The sequence below is a fragment of the Oncorhynchus gorbuscha genome, linkage group LG26, assembly GCF_021184085.1.
Source record: "Oncorhynchus gorbuscha isolate QuinsamMale2020 ecotype Even-year linkage group LG26, OgorEven_v1.0, whole genome shotgun sequence".
Taxonomy (NCBI): domain Eukaryota; kingdom Metazoa; phylum Chordata; class Actinopteri; order Salmoniformes; family Salmonidae; genus Oncorhynchus; species Oncorhynchus gorbuscha.
The window spans coordinates 41,417,275-41,438,641 of NC_060198.1; the positions used below are offsets into that span (position 1 = coordinate 41,417,275).

The 21,367-nt window shown below is 43.6% G+C and overlaps 1 protein-coding gene across 2 annotated transcripts; it reads right to left on the reverse strand.

The window, feature by feature from the left end:
- Nucleotides 1–317: 317 nt before the first annotated feature.
- Nucleotides 318–16,137, reverse strand: LOC124015508 (LIM domain-containing protein 2-like). Of its 2 annotated transcripts, XM_046330756.1 has the most exons (4): nt 15,924–16,125; nt 4,749–4,793; nt 4,278–4,414; nt 318–4,202 (listed from the first exon to the last, which is right to left on the reverse strand). In XM_046330756.1, exons 1-4 carry the CDS (start codon nt 15,924–15,926, stop codon nt 4,043–4,045), a joined length of 345 nt encoding a protein of 114 aa, XP_046186712.1. In that variant the 5' UTR covers nt 15,927–16,125; the 3' UTR covers nt 318–4,042. The 2 variants fall into 2 exon arrangements, with proteins under 2 accessions (XP_046186712.1, XP_046186713.1); XM_046330757.1 differs by lacking the exon at nt 4,749–4,793 and having other exon boundaries at nt 15,924–16,137.
- Between the last annotated feature and the right edge of the window lie 5,230 nt (nt 16,138–21,367).

Consider the following 21,367-nt stretch of genomic DNA (forward strand, 5'->3'; position numbering starts at 1 on the left):
TAACCCCTACAAAAAAACATCCACTTATTATCATCCACTTAATAATAAAAATGCCCCGTTGCTGCAGGATTATTTTCCTGCTGAGGGAACTGGTTCAAATTAAGATCTGTACCAGGAGACAATATTGATGCTCTGTTCTGTTTTCTTCAGACACCTTGAACTAAAACAACTCCTGTTGTCGAGCATCTGAAAGAGTCTATAACAGTATATAGAACACACTAGCTCCTATACAATAAAAGGCCTACTATTTACCCAACAACTGAACAAATATGAAATATGCACCACCTTTACTCATGTAATAAAGACAACCACCTCACTTAGCAACATCAGCATCTTCATTTATTTTTCCAAAAGCATGTAAAAAATTAAAATAAACTACTGGAAGAAAATGATAAAACCAAATACATTTGATTGTGTGTATGTGTGGGTGGGGGGCAAATCACATTATTTATAATCATGTTCTTCTACAACACACATTTAACTGGAGTAATAATCCAAAAGAAGGAGAGGAGAGGTAAAAGACGAGTAAGAGCTAAAACGTCCTTTTGCTTGCAAGGTCACCATCCACAGGTCAAGTTATACATCACGTTTTTGTTTTTAAATGCATACATTTACATTTTGACAACAGTGACACCTGCATTGAAAAATAAATGTTAAGTCTACATCCAATTTTGCACACAACTACATGACTCGCAGAACACAGACAGTCACACAGCTCTCATAGACCTGAGCCTCCTGGTACCAGTTTTTTCTCTCTCTATATACAAAGAAAGTTTATTCACAGGATAACGCCATTGTACCTTGGCACACTCCTCACACATTACAGAATATGGACACAGTGTTATTTGATATGATGTTCTTGGTTACAAAGCATTCTGGGTGGTCTCGAGGACCAATACAAAATGTTAAAAACAAATAGATAACTTTACAAACTTGAGGAAATGTACTGAAAAAATGAAAAGCATTCAGGAGAGAGTGGAGGATGAGCGGGTTCGTAAACCTCTGGCTGAGTGAAACCACTCATATCCACCACAGGGACTAAGTGGAAAACAAGCAGAAGGATTCTTTTCCATTCACAGGGGAATTAGGCTGGAACAGGGAGAAAGGTATGTGCACTCAAAAAAATTACAAATACATTTTTTTTAAAGCAATAATGTTAGACCATGGTTTTTGCCATTTATTTCTAAGGCTTTACTTAACAAAAAGTATCATTTTATTTCCTATTCTGCACAGCATGCTCTAATTAAGCAATGAAGCCAGAGGTGTGGTATATGCCCGACATAGCACAAACCCCCAAGGCGCCATATTGCTATTATAAACGGGTTACCAATGTAATTAGATCAGTAAAAATAAGTGATTTGTCATAACCGTGGTATGCGGTCTGATAAACCACGGCTTTCAGCCAATCAGCATTCAGGGCTCAAACTACCCAGTCTATAATTTAATAATAATTTAATATATGCCATTTAGCAGACGCTTTTATCCAAAGCGATTATAATTCACAGTAAACTTTCCGTCACAATATACATTGAGTCATTCAAGTGTTGTGGCATTGAATACTTCTCTAATGATGTAATTCAATTGTTTTAGTATCATTCTAAAGCAAGAATGATGAAAATAAAAAATTTGTCTATTGAGTTTGTTGGCCAAAGCAGGTGTTGCTTTAAAACATTTCAACCTAAAAACACCTGTAGCACACCGTTTTATCCCGAGGCCAGTCCCACATCTTAAACAATGAGTAAAAGCTATACAGAAGAAATTACTGGGGGCAAATGTGTTTATTGACAATTGTGTGATATGTAATATTTCAAGATTTTACTGGGACTGGCTGAACTGACTCAAGCATTTCCGACCTCTCTACCACCAGGAGGCGCTACTCCGAGGTTTAGGGCACTGTTGGCCTGGGATTTACTCACTGCGTAGGAATTCCCCCTGAACATGCCCCAGGTCAAACATTCCCTGTTAGCGCCCACCCCTCATATAGTACTTGGTCCTGGTGCTCAAAATCAAAGACGAAGCAGCAGCGAGACATCCCACTCCCTCATTCTTTGTTGACATTATTCAATAAAGTAGACCAGACCCAGCTGCTATCACTGACATTGGTGTCGATGAGAGATCCCCCCTGTTCAGCAGACTGAAACGGACTATTTTTTCCCCCAATGGTAAACGGCCTGAAGTGAACCATCTTCACAAATCCACCACCTCTGCTCAGAATCACGTGATGCAGTCGAGACAAGAAAGCCATGAGGCATTTATAAAAAATAATAAAAGATATTTATGTTTGCAGATGTGATGTCACTGGAGAAGAACGATAATATATATATATTTTTTTACATTATGTGATTTCACTTGTGGCCCCGTCAGGACATCCCAGTCATATGTGAATTTCTGCCACATTCAGAACACGGAATTCTCAGACTTTCATTCAAGACAACAGGGAACTCAAAGGAAAAAAGCGGATGGATTTTCTTCTCCAAAAGTCATCCAACTCATAATTCTGCTTCAGGAACTCTGGCCTCTTTCTAGAGCTGACTTTCCCAATTGGCAGATCACAAACATCGGGATTTGACATTCTTCCCCACCAGAGTTCACAGTTTGTCTTGAACGATCCGAAAGTCCCGCTTAGTTTTACACACCAACTTAGCCCAATTTAGTACATGAACAGACAGCTCTGCATGGACAGGAAGCAGCAGGGGATATTAGCGTGACAGTTGTGATTTCCTGTTAGGCTATGTTCCCTGTCAATCAAACAGACTTGTCTGTTTAACATGCATGGTCATATGTGCACAGTATAGTGTGATATGTTCACTAAGCACAAGCTATGTACAAACACCTATGAGATACTTCTCATATTCAGAATAAAGATGAAAAAGCCTCTACGAGTGAGAGCAACTTATCACATGACCATCAAACCCAGCAAATAACAGAGCAAAGAGAGCCTTTTAAATCCAGAAAAGTGAGATTAAGAGTCAATGAAGTAGATTAGTTTTAAAAAGCCACCCAGAACACAGGAGGGCAGTACAGACTAAAGGTATGACAGCTAAGACTCATACAGGACAAACATGCAGAACTGAAACCTAGCAGCCATTCAGATCATAGGAGCAAAAAAAATATTTGAACAATAAGACAGAATTAAACTAAATGTACCCAGAGAGAGAGAGAGAACGTGTGACAGTTTTACAGTACCATGTTTGTTTCTCAGATAAGTGAACCCTGACAAACTCACAAATAGGCTTCCGCAGGTGCTACCGCAATGCAGAGGACTGGTCTTTAAAATTGGCGTTAGATTTAATTGACTATATGGAACTAAAAAGAGGTCATAAAATACAAACGTGCTAATGAACCTAGCTCAGTATGGTTGACCTGAGTATGTTCTACAGCTGAGGGTGAACTCCAGCTTCTCTAACCATATGTTCACCTGAGCATACGGTCCCTTGCGCCTGTTGCGCCAAAAGGGTGCAAGTTTATCCGAAAAATAAACAAGAAAACAATGATATGTAGTCCTCAAAAAGACAAAAACATACCACTGGTTTGTGAATAAGCAGTTTGGTCACAATCAAACATTTCAAAAGAGCAAATGTAAAATGAAACTAAAACCAAATTAAAGGAATAAACGCTCCACTAAATAAAAATGTCGAGCAACAGGGGCGACTGGCCAGTCATCGTGGGTGTGTGTCTTCCATGTGGAGCGAGAGCACAGGAGCGTTGACCGCACCCCTCATGACACGTTGGTGCTCGTTATGACACGTTGGTGCTCTTTATGACACGTTGGTGCTCTTTATGACACGTTGGTGCTCTTTATGACACGTTGGTGCTCTTTATGACACGTTGGTGCTCTTTATGACAAGTTGGAGGTGGAGAAGAGGCAGCTTTGGGGATGAGATGGGAAATGCCAGTAGGATACTGCTGACCTGCAAAACTACCCAAAATCTAAAACTAACCCTGACCGTTACCAATTCTGAAAATAAAAGTCGGTTTGCAGGTCAGGAGTGTCCGTATAGCCTTTCCCGTGGGAGAGCGGTTGGGACACAGACAGGCGTGGCTACGCAGTCTTAGTTATGTTCTCTCCCTCCTTGGAGGTCCAAAGCTCCTTGTGCTGCTTGCGGCCAAAGCCCTCATCATAGTTGCCTTTGCTCTTGAAGAGCTGCTGGAAGTGCGGCTTGCAGTAGAAATCACCCGAAAGGGCAGCAAATGTGCCCAGGCTGCAGGGAGGGAGGGGCAGAATATAAACAAAAGAACACAGTTTCATATGGAGTAATTGAGTGAGAGAGTCTCACCTGAGTTTGGTGTTGCAGTGTTTGCAGCAGAAACAGGCCGAGTGGAATATCAGGTTGTTAGCCACCAATCTCTCCATGGGGTAGACGGTCTTCTCACATGACGAGCACACCTCCCTCGGTGTCTTGAAGCTGAAGGACTATGCACATGAACAAAACCCACACCGTTACTATGGCTTCAAACATGTGTTTCAATGGATACATGAACCATCATCTCAACTTGCTCAGTTGTCTAGAACCAATCTATCGAAATGAGTTGCTGTTGAGAGCATGTGAAAACATATACTGGTATATAAACTGTAGTTCCATTATGGATGACGTTTAAATGACATCTGAGTAAAGGTCAGTAGGGTGAAATACACTGGGCCAGACAGACAGGTAATGGAGAGGGATAGTGATTAAAAGATAATGTCCTACTGGGTAGAAACCGGGACAAAGGAGGGGGGGGGGGGGTGATAATGGAGGTATATTTACTTTGGAGCGCTGGACAGGTTTATCTTCAGGGGCATTTCTGTTGTCCTGGAATACAAATGAGTAAACCTCAGTACTTTCCTATTTAGTGTTATTACAACAGAAGTGTAAGCATTCAGGATTTCCCCTGTTATATTGACAAGACCATGTCCATAATATCCCTCTCATCTCAGTCGTTTCCCCACTCCTGCTCTCTCCCGCCCAGCAGCTCCATCTGTCAGTGTACTGTACTCCCCAGAGGGCAGGTCAGCTACCTTCTGTCTGGACATGTGAGTAGGTACACTGAACACACAATCATAGGGAAGCACAACCATTTCAAATATAAACCCCAAGCGTGACATTACGGACATCCTCTGGATGCTCTCGACTTGCACACCGCACAGCGGTATAAGAAAGCAACCAATGCCACTGTTACACTACATCACTAAACTGGAATTCTGATGTACAACTTTGAGTCAATAAAAAAAAAACATTTGTTCAAACCTTACAACAGTTCAGTGTGAGATCTTGGCCTTAACAGAGAGCACCATTCAGGGCTATAGAACTAAAGGCCTTATGTAATGGAGGCCCGTCTCATTTCTCTACTCGTGGCTCCAAAGCCCCACACTCTGACACAAACATCCATGGACTTCCTGCTTCAACTTGACTCTACAGAGAGGCCCTGAACACTCATTCCTCTCCATGACAACTGCATTATACCGTACACAAACAAGTTACTTTCAACATACAAACATGAACTCCTAGACCCTACTGTCGGCACCGACTCCCTGTCAAAACCCATGAGGGCAGGATAGGTATCATATTGTCTGCCATATTGCTAACAGATGTTGACCTAGCAGATTATTGTGGAGTGGCTTAGAGTCGGTTTGAAACTAGGTCACAAAAGACCACAGGGCAGACATAGGTCAAGCAATTGGTCTCAGCTGTCACACCTTGCTCCAAACACACCTGGTGAAGAACTATACTTCAAAACTATACGACCGACAGGCTTCAGAACTTTCTCCACATTGACGTCCACGCCCTGAAGCTGGACTAGCAGATAGACACACACATTCAGGCAGACTCACTGTAAAGGCTGTGTCCACTTGTGTGCAGGCCAGACTGCTCTCTGGGAAAGTCCACTGCTGACATCTAAACCCTGACTGTTATGGAAGGAGATTGGTGGTAGTAGTCAGGGGGGGCTCATTTGACAGACAACTGTGCGACAGCCCTTTCATGAAGCCCGTGCAACAGAAAGGAGGATATTTAGGCTACATTCACACACATTGAAGAGAAGTGGACACACAGAGCACTGATCCACAGGGATATGGGTTGTTTACAACAAATCCAGCTCCTCATTGTGTCTGCTCAATTAGAACGCGTTGGAACGGCCCGAAAAACTCTATTAAACTGAAATAATGTTGAGCCGTTACAAGCGGTTCAGAGTGAAACCCATCAGACACTGATTCAATCATGTTGCACTTCACAACTGGCAGTTATTAGGGTCAGAAGAGCTCCCCAAAAGCCCTTACAACATCATCTAGCATGTATACAGATGATACAGTAACCACAGAGACTTAGGGAATCCACTTGGTATTCTATTAAATTGAAATTATCAAATTAGTAATTTTTTGCATTGGCGTAACTGTCACCCACTCACTACTGAACTCCGACGTGAAAATCATGTCAGATATCTTTAAACTGAATGACTGAGGAAGCTGGGGTGTTGCCTTAGTTTGTGAAAACGGAATGTCTGATGGAGGGACTGCAACTTCCTGTAGATGCAATCACCATCCTGACCATCTTCCTCCTCACAAAGTCTCCTTCATTCTCATATTTGGGTAGGGTACAGGGTGCACTGCTTGGTTGGCTGCATGGTAAACTCACTTCCTGTTGCAACCATGAGTAACACTCAACAGGAGCTTCATATTTCATAAGATAAATAAAACATTACTTCAAAAGGCAATGGTTTCCGTTTTAGCGCAGCATGCAACGTACAGTACATTACAGAAAGGTTCATCACCAACTCAGGCTGCACAAGATAAACTGCAGCCCAGAATTGCCATAGCCACTAAAAGATCATGAAAACAAGAATAGATACCCTGGCAGGCAAGCACACAGTCAGTCCTGGAAGGCTTCTACATGGCTGCTGCCATCTGTCTTCTTTTGCCTTATTTGTACATGGAGACGTCGACCAAAGAATGACGTTGCGGCAGGAAGTAGTGATGACACAGACTAAGAGTCCCTGTGGGGAGCCTGCCACAGCTAACTGCCACCCCACTGGGCTTAGAGCACAGGCTGATTACAGCAGATAAGAACTACCACAGGGAATGATCAGTGCACAGACCAAACCTCTCCTTAAATGGTGAGAAGGACAATATGAACATTGTGGTGTGCCAACTGTGCACACAACTAAAGGTGGTCAAAAACAGCAGGCTGCCCATTAGATTAACACATGGCAATTAAATTACAATTTGGTGTACCCATTTAGATTAGTTTGAACCACTTACTGAAGAGAGAAAAGAGCACTTCACCGATCAGGCTCCCACCTTTAGCAACATTAATATTCAGTCTCTTACCGGTCATTTATTCACACTAAGCGGAAGAGACACTGCATCTCTGTTTGAGTTTCAGGTAGGCTACACTTCATGTATGTGAGATTCTTCCATGCAGCCATTTGAAGAGTTAGGCCCTGCTGTGCTGCACCCACAGTCAGATCAGGTTGAGACTCTCCCTCTCTGATGAGGAGCTCCTATTCTCATTACAATGACAAATCCCATTGCCTGTTCCCCTGGAGCTCAGACCACCACAACAATGGCAGGGGGTCTGGGGTGACTGCACCCTGCCTCGAAGGAGGAGGCCTTCACCGGGGTTGTCTGTTCAGGCCCAAGGAAACCACACTGAGGCCAGCTCTTCCTTATTAAAAGTATTGAGGGAAGGGTTCAGAGCATCAAGTGCCTGCTTGCACGGGTATTTAATTAAAACTTTCACCCCAGGCTGTGACACACACACGGAGCGAGAGATCACCCAGTGTTCTTACGGTAACGTACACAGTCGTGAAACTTGCCCTAGATGTTGAAAGAAGTCCGTGGCCATTCATTTCAGTTAGTCTCTCAGCGCATCTTATTTTTAGACCGCTGACTTGCATCCCTTTATGAGACAGAGGGATGGAAAATAAACAGGAAAGATGCACCGACTACACCAGCCTGTTAAAAGGGCCACCCATTCTGAATGTTATATTCAGAAAGGGTGAACATCTCCATGAAAAAAAAATGGCAGACGTTATATACATCCCCCCCAAATATTTTTTAAAAATATATTTTTTTACTTTAAAAATATATATTTCGTACATAATGTTCCCACTAGTCTCTTATGACCGTTATACCCTGTACCGGCAGGATAAAACAGCAGCATCTGGTAAGACAAGGGGCGGTGGAATATGTATTTTTGAAATAACAGCTGGTGCACAATATCTAAGGAAGTCTCGAGCTATTGTGTATCTGAGGTAGAGTATCTTATGATAAGCTGTAGACCACACCATCTGTATTTTTCATAGCTGTTTACATACCACCACAGTCAGAGGCTGGCACTAAGACAGCATTGAATGAGCTGTATTCTGTCATAAGCGAACAAGAAAACGCTCACCCAGAGGCAGTGCTCCTAATAGCTGGGGACTTTAATGCAGGGAATACCAAATTTCTATCAGCATGTTAAATGTGCAACCAGAGGGAAAACAATTCAGAAAGCAGGAAGCACCAGTGACTAGATCAATATTTTTTTTTAAGTGGTCAGATGAAGTAGATGCTAAGCTACAGGACTGTTTTGCTAGCACGGACTGGAATATGTTCTGGTATGGAGTAGTACACTACATCAGTCATTGGTTTCCTCAATAAGTGCATCAATGATGTCGTCCCCACAGTGACCACAGTACATACACCAACCTTAAGCCATAGATTACAGGCAACAGCCGCACTAAGCTAAAGCTGCCACTTTCAAGGAGTTGGACTCTAACCCAGAAAGCTTATATGAAATCATGCTATGCCCTCAGATGAACCATCAAACAGGCAAAGCATCAATACAGGACTAAGACTGAATCGTAGTACACCGGCTCTGACGCTCGTCAGATGTGGCAGGGCTGTCAAACCATTACAGACTACAAAGGGAAGCACAGTCAAGAGCTGCGCAGTGATACAAGCTAAACTAATTTATGCTCGCTGTGAGGCAAATGGCACTGAAACATGCATGAGAGCACCAGTTGTTCCAGAAGACTGTGTGATCATGCTCTCCGCAGCTGATGTGAGTAAGACCTTTAGACAGGTCAACATTCACAAGGCCGCATGGCCAGAGTTTTCCAGGATGTGTACTGCGAGCATGCGTTGAACTGGCAAGTGTTATCCCGACATTTTCAACCTCTCCCTGTACGAGTCTGTAATACCAACATGTTTTAAACAGACCACCAAAATTCCTGGGCTCAAGAACCCCAAGGTAGCCGAAATGACTACCGACCCGTAGCACTCATGTCTGTAACCATGAAGTGCTTTGAAAGTAATCTCCTATGCGCTCCACACCCTTTCCCACCTGGACAAAAGGAACACCTACGTGAGAATGCTATTCATTGACAACAGCTCAGCGTTCAATACCATAGTGCCCTCAAAGCTCATCAATAAGCTAAGGACCCTGGGACTAAAAACCTCCCTATGCTTCTGGATCCTGGACTTCCTGACGGACCGCCCCCAGGTAGTAAGGGTAGGTAACAACACATCCGCCAAGCTGATACTCAACACAGGGGCCCTCAGGGGTGCGTGCTCAGTCCCCTCCTGTACTCCCTGTTCCCGCATGACTGCGTGGCCAGGCACGACTCCAACACCACCATTACATTTGCCAATGTCAACAGTGGTAGACCTGATCACTGACAACGACGAGAGCCTACAGGGAGAAGGTCAGAGACCTGGCCGTGTAGTGCCAGGACAACCTCCTCTCCCTCAATGTGATCAAGACAAAGGAGAGGATTGTGGACTACAGGAAAAGGAGAACTGAGCACACCCCCCGTTCTCATCGACGGGGCTGCAGTTTAGCATGTAGAGAGCTTCAAGTTCCTTGGTGTCCACATCGCCAACCTAACATGGTCCAAGCTAGAGGTCGACCGATTATGATTTTTCAACGCCGATACCGATTATTGGAGGACCAAAAAAAGGCCGATATCGATTAAAATCGGCCAATCTTTATTTATTTGTGTAATAATGACAATTACAACAATACTGAATGAACACCTATTTTAACTTAATACAGCAATAAAATCAATTTAGCATCAAATAAATAATGAAACATGTTCAATTTGGTTTAAATAACGCAAAAACAGTGTTGGAAAATAAAGTAAAAGTGCAATATGTGCCATGTAAAAAAAGCTAACGTTTAAGTTCCTTGATCAGAACATATGAAAGTTGGTGGTTCCTTTTAACATGAGACTTCAATATTCCCAGGTAAGAGGTTTTAGGTTATAGTTATTGTAGGACTATTTCTCTCTATACCATGGATGTCATAAGGTGAATGCACCAATTTGTAAGTCGCTCTGGATAAGAGCGTCTGCTAAATGACTTAAATGTACATGTAATACCATTTGTATTTCATATACCTTTGACTATTGGATGTTCTTATAGGCACTTTCGTATTTCCAGTGTAACAATAGAGCTCCCGTTCCTCTCTTCGCCCCTACCTGGGCTCGAACCAGGAACACATCGACAACAGCCACCCTCAAAGCAGTGTTACCCATGCAGAGCAAGGGGAACAACCACTCCAAGTCTCAGAGCGAGTGATGTTTGAAAACGCTATTAGCGCGCACCCCGCGCACTAAATAGCTAGCCATTTCACATCAGTTACACCAGCCTAATCTTGGGAGTTGATAGGCTTGAAGTCATAAACAGCTCATTTTGTCTGTCATAGCTGAAGTGTATCTATGATGAAAATCACAGGCCTCATCTCTTTAAGTGGGAGAACTTGCACAATTGGTGGCTGACTAAATACTTTTTTGCCCCACTGTATGCAACGCAGGACACGCTAGATAAACTAGTAATAAACAACCATGTGTAGTTAACTAGTGATTATGATTGATTGATTGTTTTTTATAAGATAAGTTTAATGCTAGCTAGCAACTTACCTTGGCTTTTTACTGCATTCGCGTAACAGGCAGGCTCCTCGTGGAGTGCAATGAGAGGCAGGTGGTTAGCGCGTTGGACTAGTTAATTGTAAAGTTGCAAGATTGAATCCCGGAGCTGACAAGGTAAGCATCTGTTGTTCTGCCCCTGAACAAGGCAGTTAACCCACCATCCCTAGGCCATCATTGAAAATAAGAATGTGTTCATAACTGACTCGCCTAGTTAAATAAATAAAAATCCCAAAATACAGATTTCCGATTGTTATGAAAACTTGAAATCGGCCCTAATTAATAGGCCATTACGATTAATCGGTCGACCTCTAGTCCAAGCACATCAAGACAGTCAGTGCCCTCTTCATGACAAAACCTATTCACCCTCAGAAAACTGAAAAGATTTGGCACGGGTCCTCAAAAGGTTCTACAGCTGCACCATCGAGAGCAAACCAGGCAGTGGTTGCATCACTGCCTGGTTTGGCAACTGCTCGGTCTATGACTGCGAGGCACTACAGAGGGTAGTGTGTATGGCCCAGTACATCACCGGGGTGAAGCTTCCTGCCATTCAGGACCTCTATAGCAGGCGGTGTCAGAGGAAGGCCCTAAAAATGGTCAGAGAGTCCAGCTACCCTAGTCAGAGACTGTTCTCTCTGCTACTGCACATTAAGCGGTACCGGAGCGCCAGGTCTAGGTCAGAGGCTTCTAAACAGCTTCTACCCCTAAGCCATTAGACTCCTGAACACATAATCAAATGGCTACCCAGACTACTTGCATTGCCCCTCCCCCCCTTTACACCGCTGCTACTCTGTTATCTTCTATGTATAGTCACTTTACTAGCTCTACCTGCATGTACATATTACCTCAACTAACCGGTCCCCCCCTGTATATAGTCTCACTATTGTTACTTTACTGCTGCTCTTTAATTACTTGTTAGTTTTATTTCTTATCTGTATTTAATTTTTTATATTTAAACCGCACTGTTGGTTAGGGGCTCATAAGTAAGCATTTCACTGTAAGGTCTCACTTGTTGTATTCGGAGCATGTGACAAATACAATTTGATATTTGTGATCCGAGTGATGTTCTATCGATTCCCTGGGTCATTTCATGTTTTCATATCATGTTTTCACATCCGAGCTGATGGCGTTCAAGCAGGCAGAAATACATCTGGTATGACGTAGCAGTGATAAAGGCTCACTACACTGGAAGTTACGACTTTAGATTTCAAAAACATCATACATGTCAGATTTAAACATTTAGGAGGATGTCTTCTCTCAAATGAACCATTTGTGCCAATTCAGTTATTTTATACTGGAGCCAAAAAGACTCCCAGTCACTCCTTGAAGGAGAGCGCTCCTTGTCCCAGAATCGGACGAGTGGCCCATTGACCTAGCATGAACAACTTTTGCACGGTATATCTGTCGTTGTGAATGTCAGCCCCCACTCCGAGGCACATCGATCTGCAGGTTGAACATGGTGAGATTGTAAACTCCTAAATTGATAGTGCAGTATGTTAAGGCGATTTCACAGCTAACTAGCTAGAGACAGATGGCACTGGGGTGAGAAGGGAAAGTCATCAGACATTTCTGGTCACAGGTGGATCTGAAACAAGGCCATCATGTCCAATGAACAAGCCTCAGATAACAAATAAGTGAGGCAGTATCGAGGCAGTAAAACCACTAAATTAGCTAGTTTCTTTCCAACCTCTGTCAGTTGAAGTCTTTCTTCACTTGCACACGTCAGGGGAGGCCATTTCCTGTGAGGCTGCGGTGAGAGAGATTGTCCTCATACGACTAGTGACAGAGAGCCTCAATGCCATAATCACGGATGTGAAACCTGTCTAGGGAGGTAACAGCTGACACTGACAAACAGGGGTCAAGATTCCCACTGGCATAACCAAACATTTTGCGGACATCCCATCTCAAAAAGGTGAACGAGAAATGTTTAATTAGAGATTTGAACCCACAACCTTTGGCTCAAGATCAGCTTTTAACAATATTGCGCTCCATTGACTTTAGTATGTAGGGACCCAGCGAGAAGCCGCTGATCATGCATTTAATTAAGTCACTCAAAAAACAGCCCTCAGCGTCAAACCTCAGAACTGATAGGACGTATCGCACAGAGAAGAGAAAGTTGCGCAACCAAAGCCTGTGGAGGGACAGGAATTCAGGAACAGGTCCCATCGCGTTGACCAAAACACATGCAAATCTGAAGTCTACCATTCCATTGGAATTTCACCAAACATGGGAGATTGTACAACTAAAGCGCAAGATACCTTCTGCCCCCTTTGCCTGTTGTGTCAGGCTGTGTGACAGCAGAGGCAGGAGACAAAAGCATGAACTTTTAAGCCTACACATCCCAAGATATGAAAAGTGGGTGGTGTGTGAGATGCAGTAGGCATTCCTCAGTAAACCAGGTTGCCCACAGTATACACTGCACATGTAGGCACTTTGCTGCTGTACTTCTCACGTGAGGAGAGGTTGCTGTGGAAAATGTTGCATTTTTTACTAGGCAGTCAGTGTGCACAGTTTGTCCTCGAGTCCTCCCAGTGTGACTGCAATTGCTTGGTACTAGGTTGTAAGAACAGCCAATAGGAAGGTTATCAAACCGATGGAAACATTTAAACGTCTTGTTCGGTGTGCATCTAAAATAATAGTGTTATTCACAACAAGCAACGATACAATAGAGCAGGTGTCAACAACACAATTAACCGTTAGTGCCATTTAGGAAGTTTGTTTTCAAGAGGCTTCCATGTCACAATAATAAAGACAGGAGCAGAAAAGTTTGTGGCGGAAACGGCTGGGATAAATCCCATAATGCTGTGTGAATGAAGTCTTACATCCCTCCAGGGCATTACAAACAATGATTATTGGATTATTTCTGACATGTTTATCTCCCCGACTATGGTTCATTGCTAGTTAACTATATTTGGGACTTCTACACAAGTGCGCTACATAATTACTGAATCAAATTCATGTTTAAAAAAACTACATTTTGAAAACGCAATCAACAAGGGAATGGCATTTGTCATTATGCCATGTCTTAGTTTATCTTATGTCAGTCTATTGTTCAACGATACCCTGACTCAAAAACTATGAATAATTTAAAAGCGCTAGCTAAAATGGCCATAACCAACTGGGAAGCTTTGGCCATCTACCTTTACTCATTCATAGTCCTCTTCCATCTAGCACACAACAGCTGGATGCATCTCCCACTCACACCCTCCACTGATCTGCACCTAAAACATACAGCACCTGACCGTTCCCTTTTTGCACTCCCTGTCCAATGACTGTAGTAAGGTGCTGTCATCTACACCATCCCAACAGACCATCATCTCTGTGACATCTGTAAAAAGAAAATCTGACACCATGAGGTCTTGGCCAGCTATGGAGGAAAGCTCAATGAAGTGCATTTGGAGCTGTTCACTCAAAAACAAGTGGAAACATTTCCCATAGTTGTATAAAGGAAACATGTGCACTATATGGTTACTTCAATTGGACCTGCATGTAATGAACACATTTTACATTGTGACCAAAGCCTCCCCTCCACTCTGACAGACATAGGCAGTATGTGCCTTTGACAAGTCATTGGACAATGGTGCATATGGCTGTACAATGGAAATGTTTCAAGCAAACTGCAGGTGCAATTCTCAATGCAGCCTAGGTGTCAATACAAGTAGACAGTCTTGGCACGTTCAACGTAGACAGTGAAACCAGCTTCTCTCCGCGCAGAAGACAATCACTAAGAACAAACGTCTCGCCACAGAAGCTTGCCCTACAAATCCGCCAGCAATGTCGTAAATGTGTCAATCCTCGGCAAACACTGGGCCAAAATTACAGACAGCATATCTACAGATCCCCAGTCTGTACCCACAAAGTGGCGGTAAACGAAAATGATCATATGCCAAGGCAGTAATTATGGAGATCGGCGTTTTGATTTGATAGAGAGCTGTTCTGGCAAGACCGCAGATAGCGCTGTAAATGTGTTCTCCAAGGTCTGATCTTGGAGAACATTATGCGGGAATGGAAGAGAAGACCATTTGAAACAGGTACTTTACCCATTCTGCTAGTGCCGGGCCATGCTGCTACTGTCATGAGCTCACAGGGAGCCAGATAATTCACAGCGGTGTTAAAATACATCAATATGATATAATTGATGCATTTCTAGGCTAATCACCATGACACCGCGTTGGCTTGCAATGATGCGGTCGGCTCATTGCCTTCCAGTTCTTAACCGCCTTGCGCCTACCACACCAGAATCCCTTCCACAGCCCTTTATGTAACAAGGAGAGACGCCAGGTTCTGTGCACCAAATAATGGCTGGCATGATTAGGTAATAACAGTACGTAGACATTAAGATTGTCATCAGCCAGCCAGAGAGCGCTTCTGAAGCAAAACTGGGTGATGTATATGATTGGCAGGCGTAAACTTCATAAAATGGTCAAAATAAAAACATGTATACTACGCACAGCCACAATCTGTTGAGAAAACCAACAAAGGCGAACGACAGTGCACATTTCCTTCTGATTATACATCAGAATGATCAAACTAAAGTTAAACAAGTGCACTTTATCCTAAAACATGACAGACAATATGACTGTTTAAAGCTTCACTTGAGGCAAAACATAAAATAAAGCCTCAACCAGTGAGACTAGTGCCCGATATTGCGCTAGCTCGCAAGCTAACGTAACTATAAATATGAATCGTTCGAGATAAGCTCATTTTGAGTGAAATGCTGGGTAGCTGCTCAATGCCGTACATAATGCCGGATTGATTAATTAACGTGCAACAAAAAATAAGAGATGGCAAGTTGGCACAGTGCAATAAAATAGCGTTACATTGCACGTGTTTGCCCTATTTAAAAACAGAACAGCAGGGTAAACATGAGTCATTCCATCAAAAAACGGAATGGATGGCTAGCAACCTTGGTAGCTAGCGTGTTAGCATCGAGTGGACATCACCTCATCACAAAAGGAGAGGGAGGGGGAAGAGGGTATGCTGTCGCTAGCTTGCCATCTCTGCGCAATAAACGCGAGAAATGGGCGAGAATCACTTACCATCTGTGTACTTTCGTCAACGTTTAAATATAAAGACAATTTGTTGATCAATAGGCTGTGATCGATTGCTTTCTCATTCGTTTCCCCGATTTCTGCTGTCAGGATTCTTCCTACAGACCCGGCGAGTTACCTCAGCTTGGCTCCCCTGCTCTTGTTTTTCAAGAGTCGTTTTTTTTTGTTCTTTATATTAGCAGGATGTTGCACGCTATTGGTTCCAGTCACCCCCCTCTCCCCGCCACCCGGCTCCCCTCCAGCCCACCCCGCTCTCTTACACCACCTCCCTCTACTCAAACGGTAATTCTTAAGAAAAAGGAATTCAAAAAAAGATTCAGTGTAAATCAGTCCTAGGTTTGAAATAAAAAAGAAACTAACAAATGAATATGCATACATCACAACTAATTGTCACCCCTTTTGCTAACAGGGTTAAAAACACGCATCTTTCGACACTTTAAAAAATATATGAACAAATCAATAAAAGTAGGTACATGGGAGAAACACCTTTCGACTCTCATCTACACATAGTCTGACTGCACTGCCACTAATGTGTTGTGTGCTGCAGATGACAAAGAACCCAAAGTGCACTGTACATGTAACAAGTCTCAGCACATTTCTGTCCAAAGTCCAGTGACTGAGGTTTATGTCTGGGTAGGTAGATAGGTATGAACCACTCTTTAGCCCAGCATAGAACAAGTTCCACATTTAAGAGGCTGAGAAATCCTGCCAAATTCAAATAATTTGTAACAGCTCGAAGAATAGCACATTCAACCCTTAATTCCTGCTCAGATTAACTAACATTCACAGCACAAGTATGTTATGCCCAATCTTGCCAACAGTTGGCTTTGTGATGGGAACCTGTGTTTAAATATGACATCCATGCAAAAGTTGAACATGATAATAGTAGTGCTTAAAATACCATGAAAGCAATTGGTTGTGTTTGGTAATAAAAATAGTTATGTGTGAAATGGCTGTGTCGTTTGCTGCTGATGTCTTCATTAACTGTTAGGTCCATGTAAGTGCATTTTGTGTGGAGTCAAGGGTGACCGAGTCCAGTTATTGAAAACAGATGTTGAGAGGCCTTCATCACACTAGAAGTAGAAGGGTGTGTGTGTCTAAGTGGGGGATGGTGTATAGGCTATTCTGTACTGAGAGAAAAGGGTTGGGGTTGTTACTCTTGAGACTGGAAAACACCTACCATCTAGTGGGGGGTTATTGTGATTGCATTATGGTTGTTGTTGGTGGTGTGGGATCATTTACCATGTTTTATACCAGAGCCCAGTGGCATGTACACACATTACTTTCAGTATCAGACATACTGTACACTCTAACTGTTTTTGAGGCGACTCAAGTCTGAAGACCTTACAGGTCTATGGCAATGCCTGCAGTAGTATTGAACGTAACACATTGATGTTGGCTCGATGAGTATCAGATAGATTGTATCAGATCAGAGGTGTTGTGTGTGGCTGCATTAATAAAGAGTAACTGGTACGATGAAAATCAAAACTGGTACTTTACGCATAAGGTCTTTGTAAACAAACATATGAATGTCACTTTGTAAAAGCAGAAGCAGCCCGTGTCCACCACCTTTTTCCTGTCATCTATCCAGCTAGTTTTCCCCTGTATTTGAATACTGAGTATTGACATTAGTGCAACATTAACTATGAATCCTGCTAACCTTCAGAAAGCATGGCAGTGGGGTGTTTAGTTACTTCAGTGAGGAGTCTGTCACCAAGGGTTTTGCTGGAGTCATCCAGTGCAGTGAATGACTCACTACATATTCTGATAGAATTTGCAATCAGAAGAGCCAAGGCTCTTACCTCTGATGTCTCCCTGCACCACACTGATGAGTCCACCAGAAAATCTTTGGCCAACCTCGCAATCTCACGGAGCTGAACAAAAGAGCTGAAAGGACAAGAGTGATGTTTAGGTTCATAGGATGGGGTTGTCTTTTCTAATTGTAAAACAAAAGGATGGGTGGGAGGGAATGCCATGGGTAGCTCTGCAAAGCTCAATGACATGCACTAAATTAAATCCACTTGAACAAAAAGGGTTTAGATGCTACAATGCTATTCGATTAGCATACAAGTAAAGTGCAAAAGTATGCACAGAAATCAGGGGTTCTCAAACTTTATGTGGCCATGGACCCCTTATATTAGCAAATTCATCAGCGATCCCCCACAATCTGAACACAATAACAAAAAAAAACAATAGCAAAAAACCACCTCCTTTTACTCTCTATTCCAGACGTTCTAGACGACCAATTCTCATAGCTTTTAGCCGTACCCTTATCCTACTCCTCCTCTGTTCCTCTGGTGATGTAGAGGTGAATCCAGGCCCTGCAGTGCCAAGGTCCACTCCTATTCCCCAGGCACTCTCTTTTGATGACTTCTGTAACCGTTATAGCCTGGGTTTCATGCATGTTAACATTAGAAGCCTCCTCCCTAAGTTTGTTTTATTCACTGCTTTAGCACACTCTGGCAACCCAGATGTTCTAGCCGTGTCTGAATCCTGGCTTAGGAAGACCACCAAAAATTCTGAAATTTTCATCCCTAACTACAACATTTTCAGACAAGATAGAACGGCCAAAGGGAGCGGTGTTGCAATCTACTGCATAGATAGCCTGCAGAGTTCTGTCCTACTATCCAGGTCTGTACCCAAACCATTTGAACTTCTACTTTTAAAAATCCACCTCTCGAAAAACAAGTCTTTCACCATTGCCGCCTGCTATAGACCACCCTCTGCCCCCAGCTGTGCTCTGGACACCATATGTTAACTGATTGCCCCCCATCTATCTTCAGAGCTCGTGCTGCTAGGCAACCTAAACTGGAACATGTTTAACACCATTCTACATTAACAGCCATCCTACAATTTAAGCTTGATGCCCTCAATCTCACACAAATGATCAATGAACCTACCAGGTACCACCCCAAAGCCTTAAACATGGGCACCCTCATAGATCACATCCTAACCAACTTGCCCTCTAAATACACCTCTGCTGTTTTCAACCAAGATCTCAGTGATCACTGCCTCATTGCCTGCATCCGTAATGGGTCAGCGGTCAAACGACCTCCACTCATCACCGTCAAATGCTCCCTGAAACACTTCAGCGAGCAGGCCTTTCTAATCGACCTGGCCAGGGTATCCTGGAAGGATATTGATTTCATCCCGTCAGGATGCCTGTTTTTTTCACCATCTTAAATAAGCATGCCCCGTTCAAGAAATTTAGAACCAGGAACAGATATAGCCCTTGATTCCCTCCAGACCTGACTGCCATTAACCAACACAAAAACATCCTATGGCGTTCTGCATTAGCATCGAACAGCCCCTGTGATATGCAACTTTTCGGGGAAGCTAGAAACCAATATACACAGGCAGTTAGAAAAGCCAAGGCTAGCTTTTTCAAGCAGAAATGTGCTTCCTGCAACAAACTCAAAAAAGTTCTGGGACACTCTAAAGTTCATAGAGAATAAGAACACCTCCTCCCAGCTGCCCACTGCACTGAAGATAGGAAACACTGTCACCACTGATAAATCCACTATAATTGAGAATTTCAATAAGCATTTTTCTACAGCTGGCCATGCTTTCCACCTGGCTACCCCTACCCCGGTCAACAGCACTGCACCCACCACAGCAACTTGCCCAAGCCTTCCCCATTTCTCCTTCTCCCAAATCCAGTCAGCTGATGTTCTGAAAGAGCTACAAAATCTGGACCACTACTAATCAGCTGGGCTAGACAATCTGGACCCTTTCTTTCTAAAATTATTTGCCAAAATTGTTGCCACCCCTATTACTAGCGTGTTCAACCTCTCTCTCGTGTCGTCTGAGATTCCCAAAGATTGGAAAGCAGCTGCGGTCATCCCCCTCTTCAAAGGGGGGGGGCACTCTTGACCCAAACTGCTACAGACCTATATCTATCCTACCCTGCCTTTCTAAGGCCTTCGAAAGCCAAGTCAACAAACAGATTACCGACCATTTCGAATCCCACCATAACTTCTCCGCTATGCAATCTGGTTTCAGAGCTGGTCATGAGTGCACCTCAGCCACGCTCAAGGTCCTAAACGATATCTTAACCGCCATCGATAAGAAACAATACTGTGCAGCCGTATTCATTGACCTGGTCAAGGTTTTCGACTCTTTCTCAAATGATTGCCTCGCCTGGTTTACCAACTACTTCTCTGATAGAGTTCAGTGTGTCAAATCGGAGGGTCTGTTGTCCGGTCCTCTGGCAGTCTCTATGGGGGTGCCACAGGGTTCAATTCTTGGACCGACTCTCTTCTCTGTATACATCAATGATGTCGCTCTTGCTGCTGGTGAGTCTCTGATCCACCTCTACGCAGAAGACACCATTCTGTATACTTCTGGCCCTTTGGACACTGTATTAACAACCCTCCAGGCGAGCTTCAATGCCATACAACTCTCCTTCCGTGGCCTCCAATTGCTCTTGAAATACAAGTAAAGCTAAATGCATGCTCTTCCATCGATCGCTGCCTGCACCTGCCCAACATCACTACTCTGGACGGCTCTGACTTAGAATATGTGGACAACTACAAATTCCTAGGTGTCTGGTTAGACTGTAAACTGTACTTCCAGACTCACATCAAACATCTCGAATCCAAAGTTAAATCTAGAATTGGCTTCCTTTTGCAACAAAGCATCCTTCACTCATGCTGCAAAATATACCCGTGTAAAACTGACCATCCTACCAATCCTCGACTTCGGCGATGTCATTTACAAAATAGCCTCCAATACCCTACTCAATAAATTGATGCAGTCTATCACTGTGCCATCCATTTTGTCACTAAAGCCCCATATACTACCCACCACTGCGACCTGTACGCTCTTGTTGGCTGGCCCCCGCTTCATACTTGTCGCCAATCCCACTGGCTCCAGGTCATCTACAAGACCCTGCTAGGTAAAATCCCCCTTATCTCAGCTCGCCTTCTTCCTTTGGCCGCCTCTCCTTCCAGTTCTCTGCGGCCATTGACTGTGTTTGGTTCTATCCTCCTCTCTCCCCCTCCCTCTCTCACTCTCTCGCTCTCTCTTCTCTCTGTCGTTCCGTTCCTGCTCCCAGCTGTTCCTATTCCCCTAATCATCATTTAGTCTTTCCACACCTGTTCCCGATCCTTTCCCCTGATTAGACTCCCTATTTATTCCTTTGTGTTCCGTCCCTGTTCCGTCGGTTCCTTGTTTTGTATTCCATGCTGTAATTGCGTTTCGCCCTGTCCTGTCGTGTTTTTGCCGTGATTGTGTATCACCCTGTCCTGTCGTGTTTTGTGCCTTCTTCAGACGCTGCGTGTGAGCAGGTGTCTCAGTTGACTACGGCCTGCGCCTACCCGAAGCGACCTGCAGTCTGTGGCCGCTTCTCCAGTTGTTTTCCCTCTACTATCTAGAGGATTTCAGTTATTCGGTTTTGAGCATTAATAAACTCTGTTTCTGTTAAGTCGCGT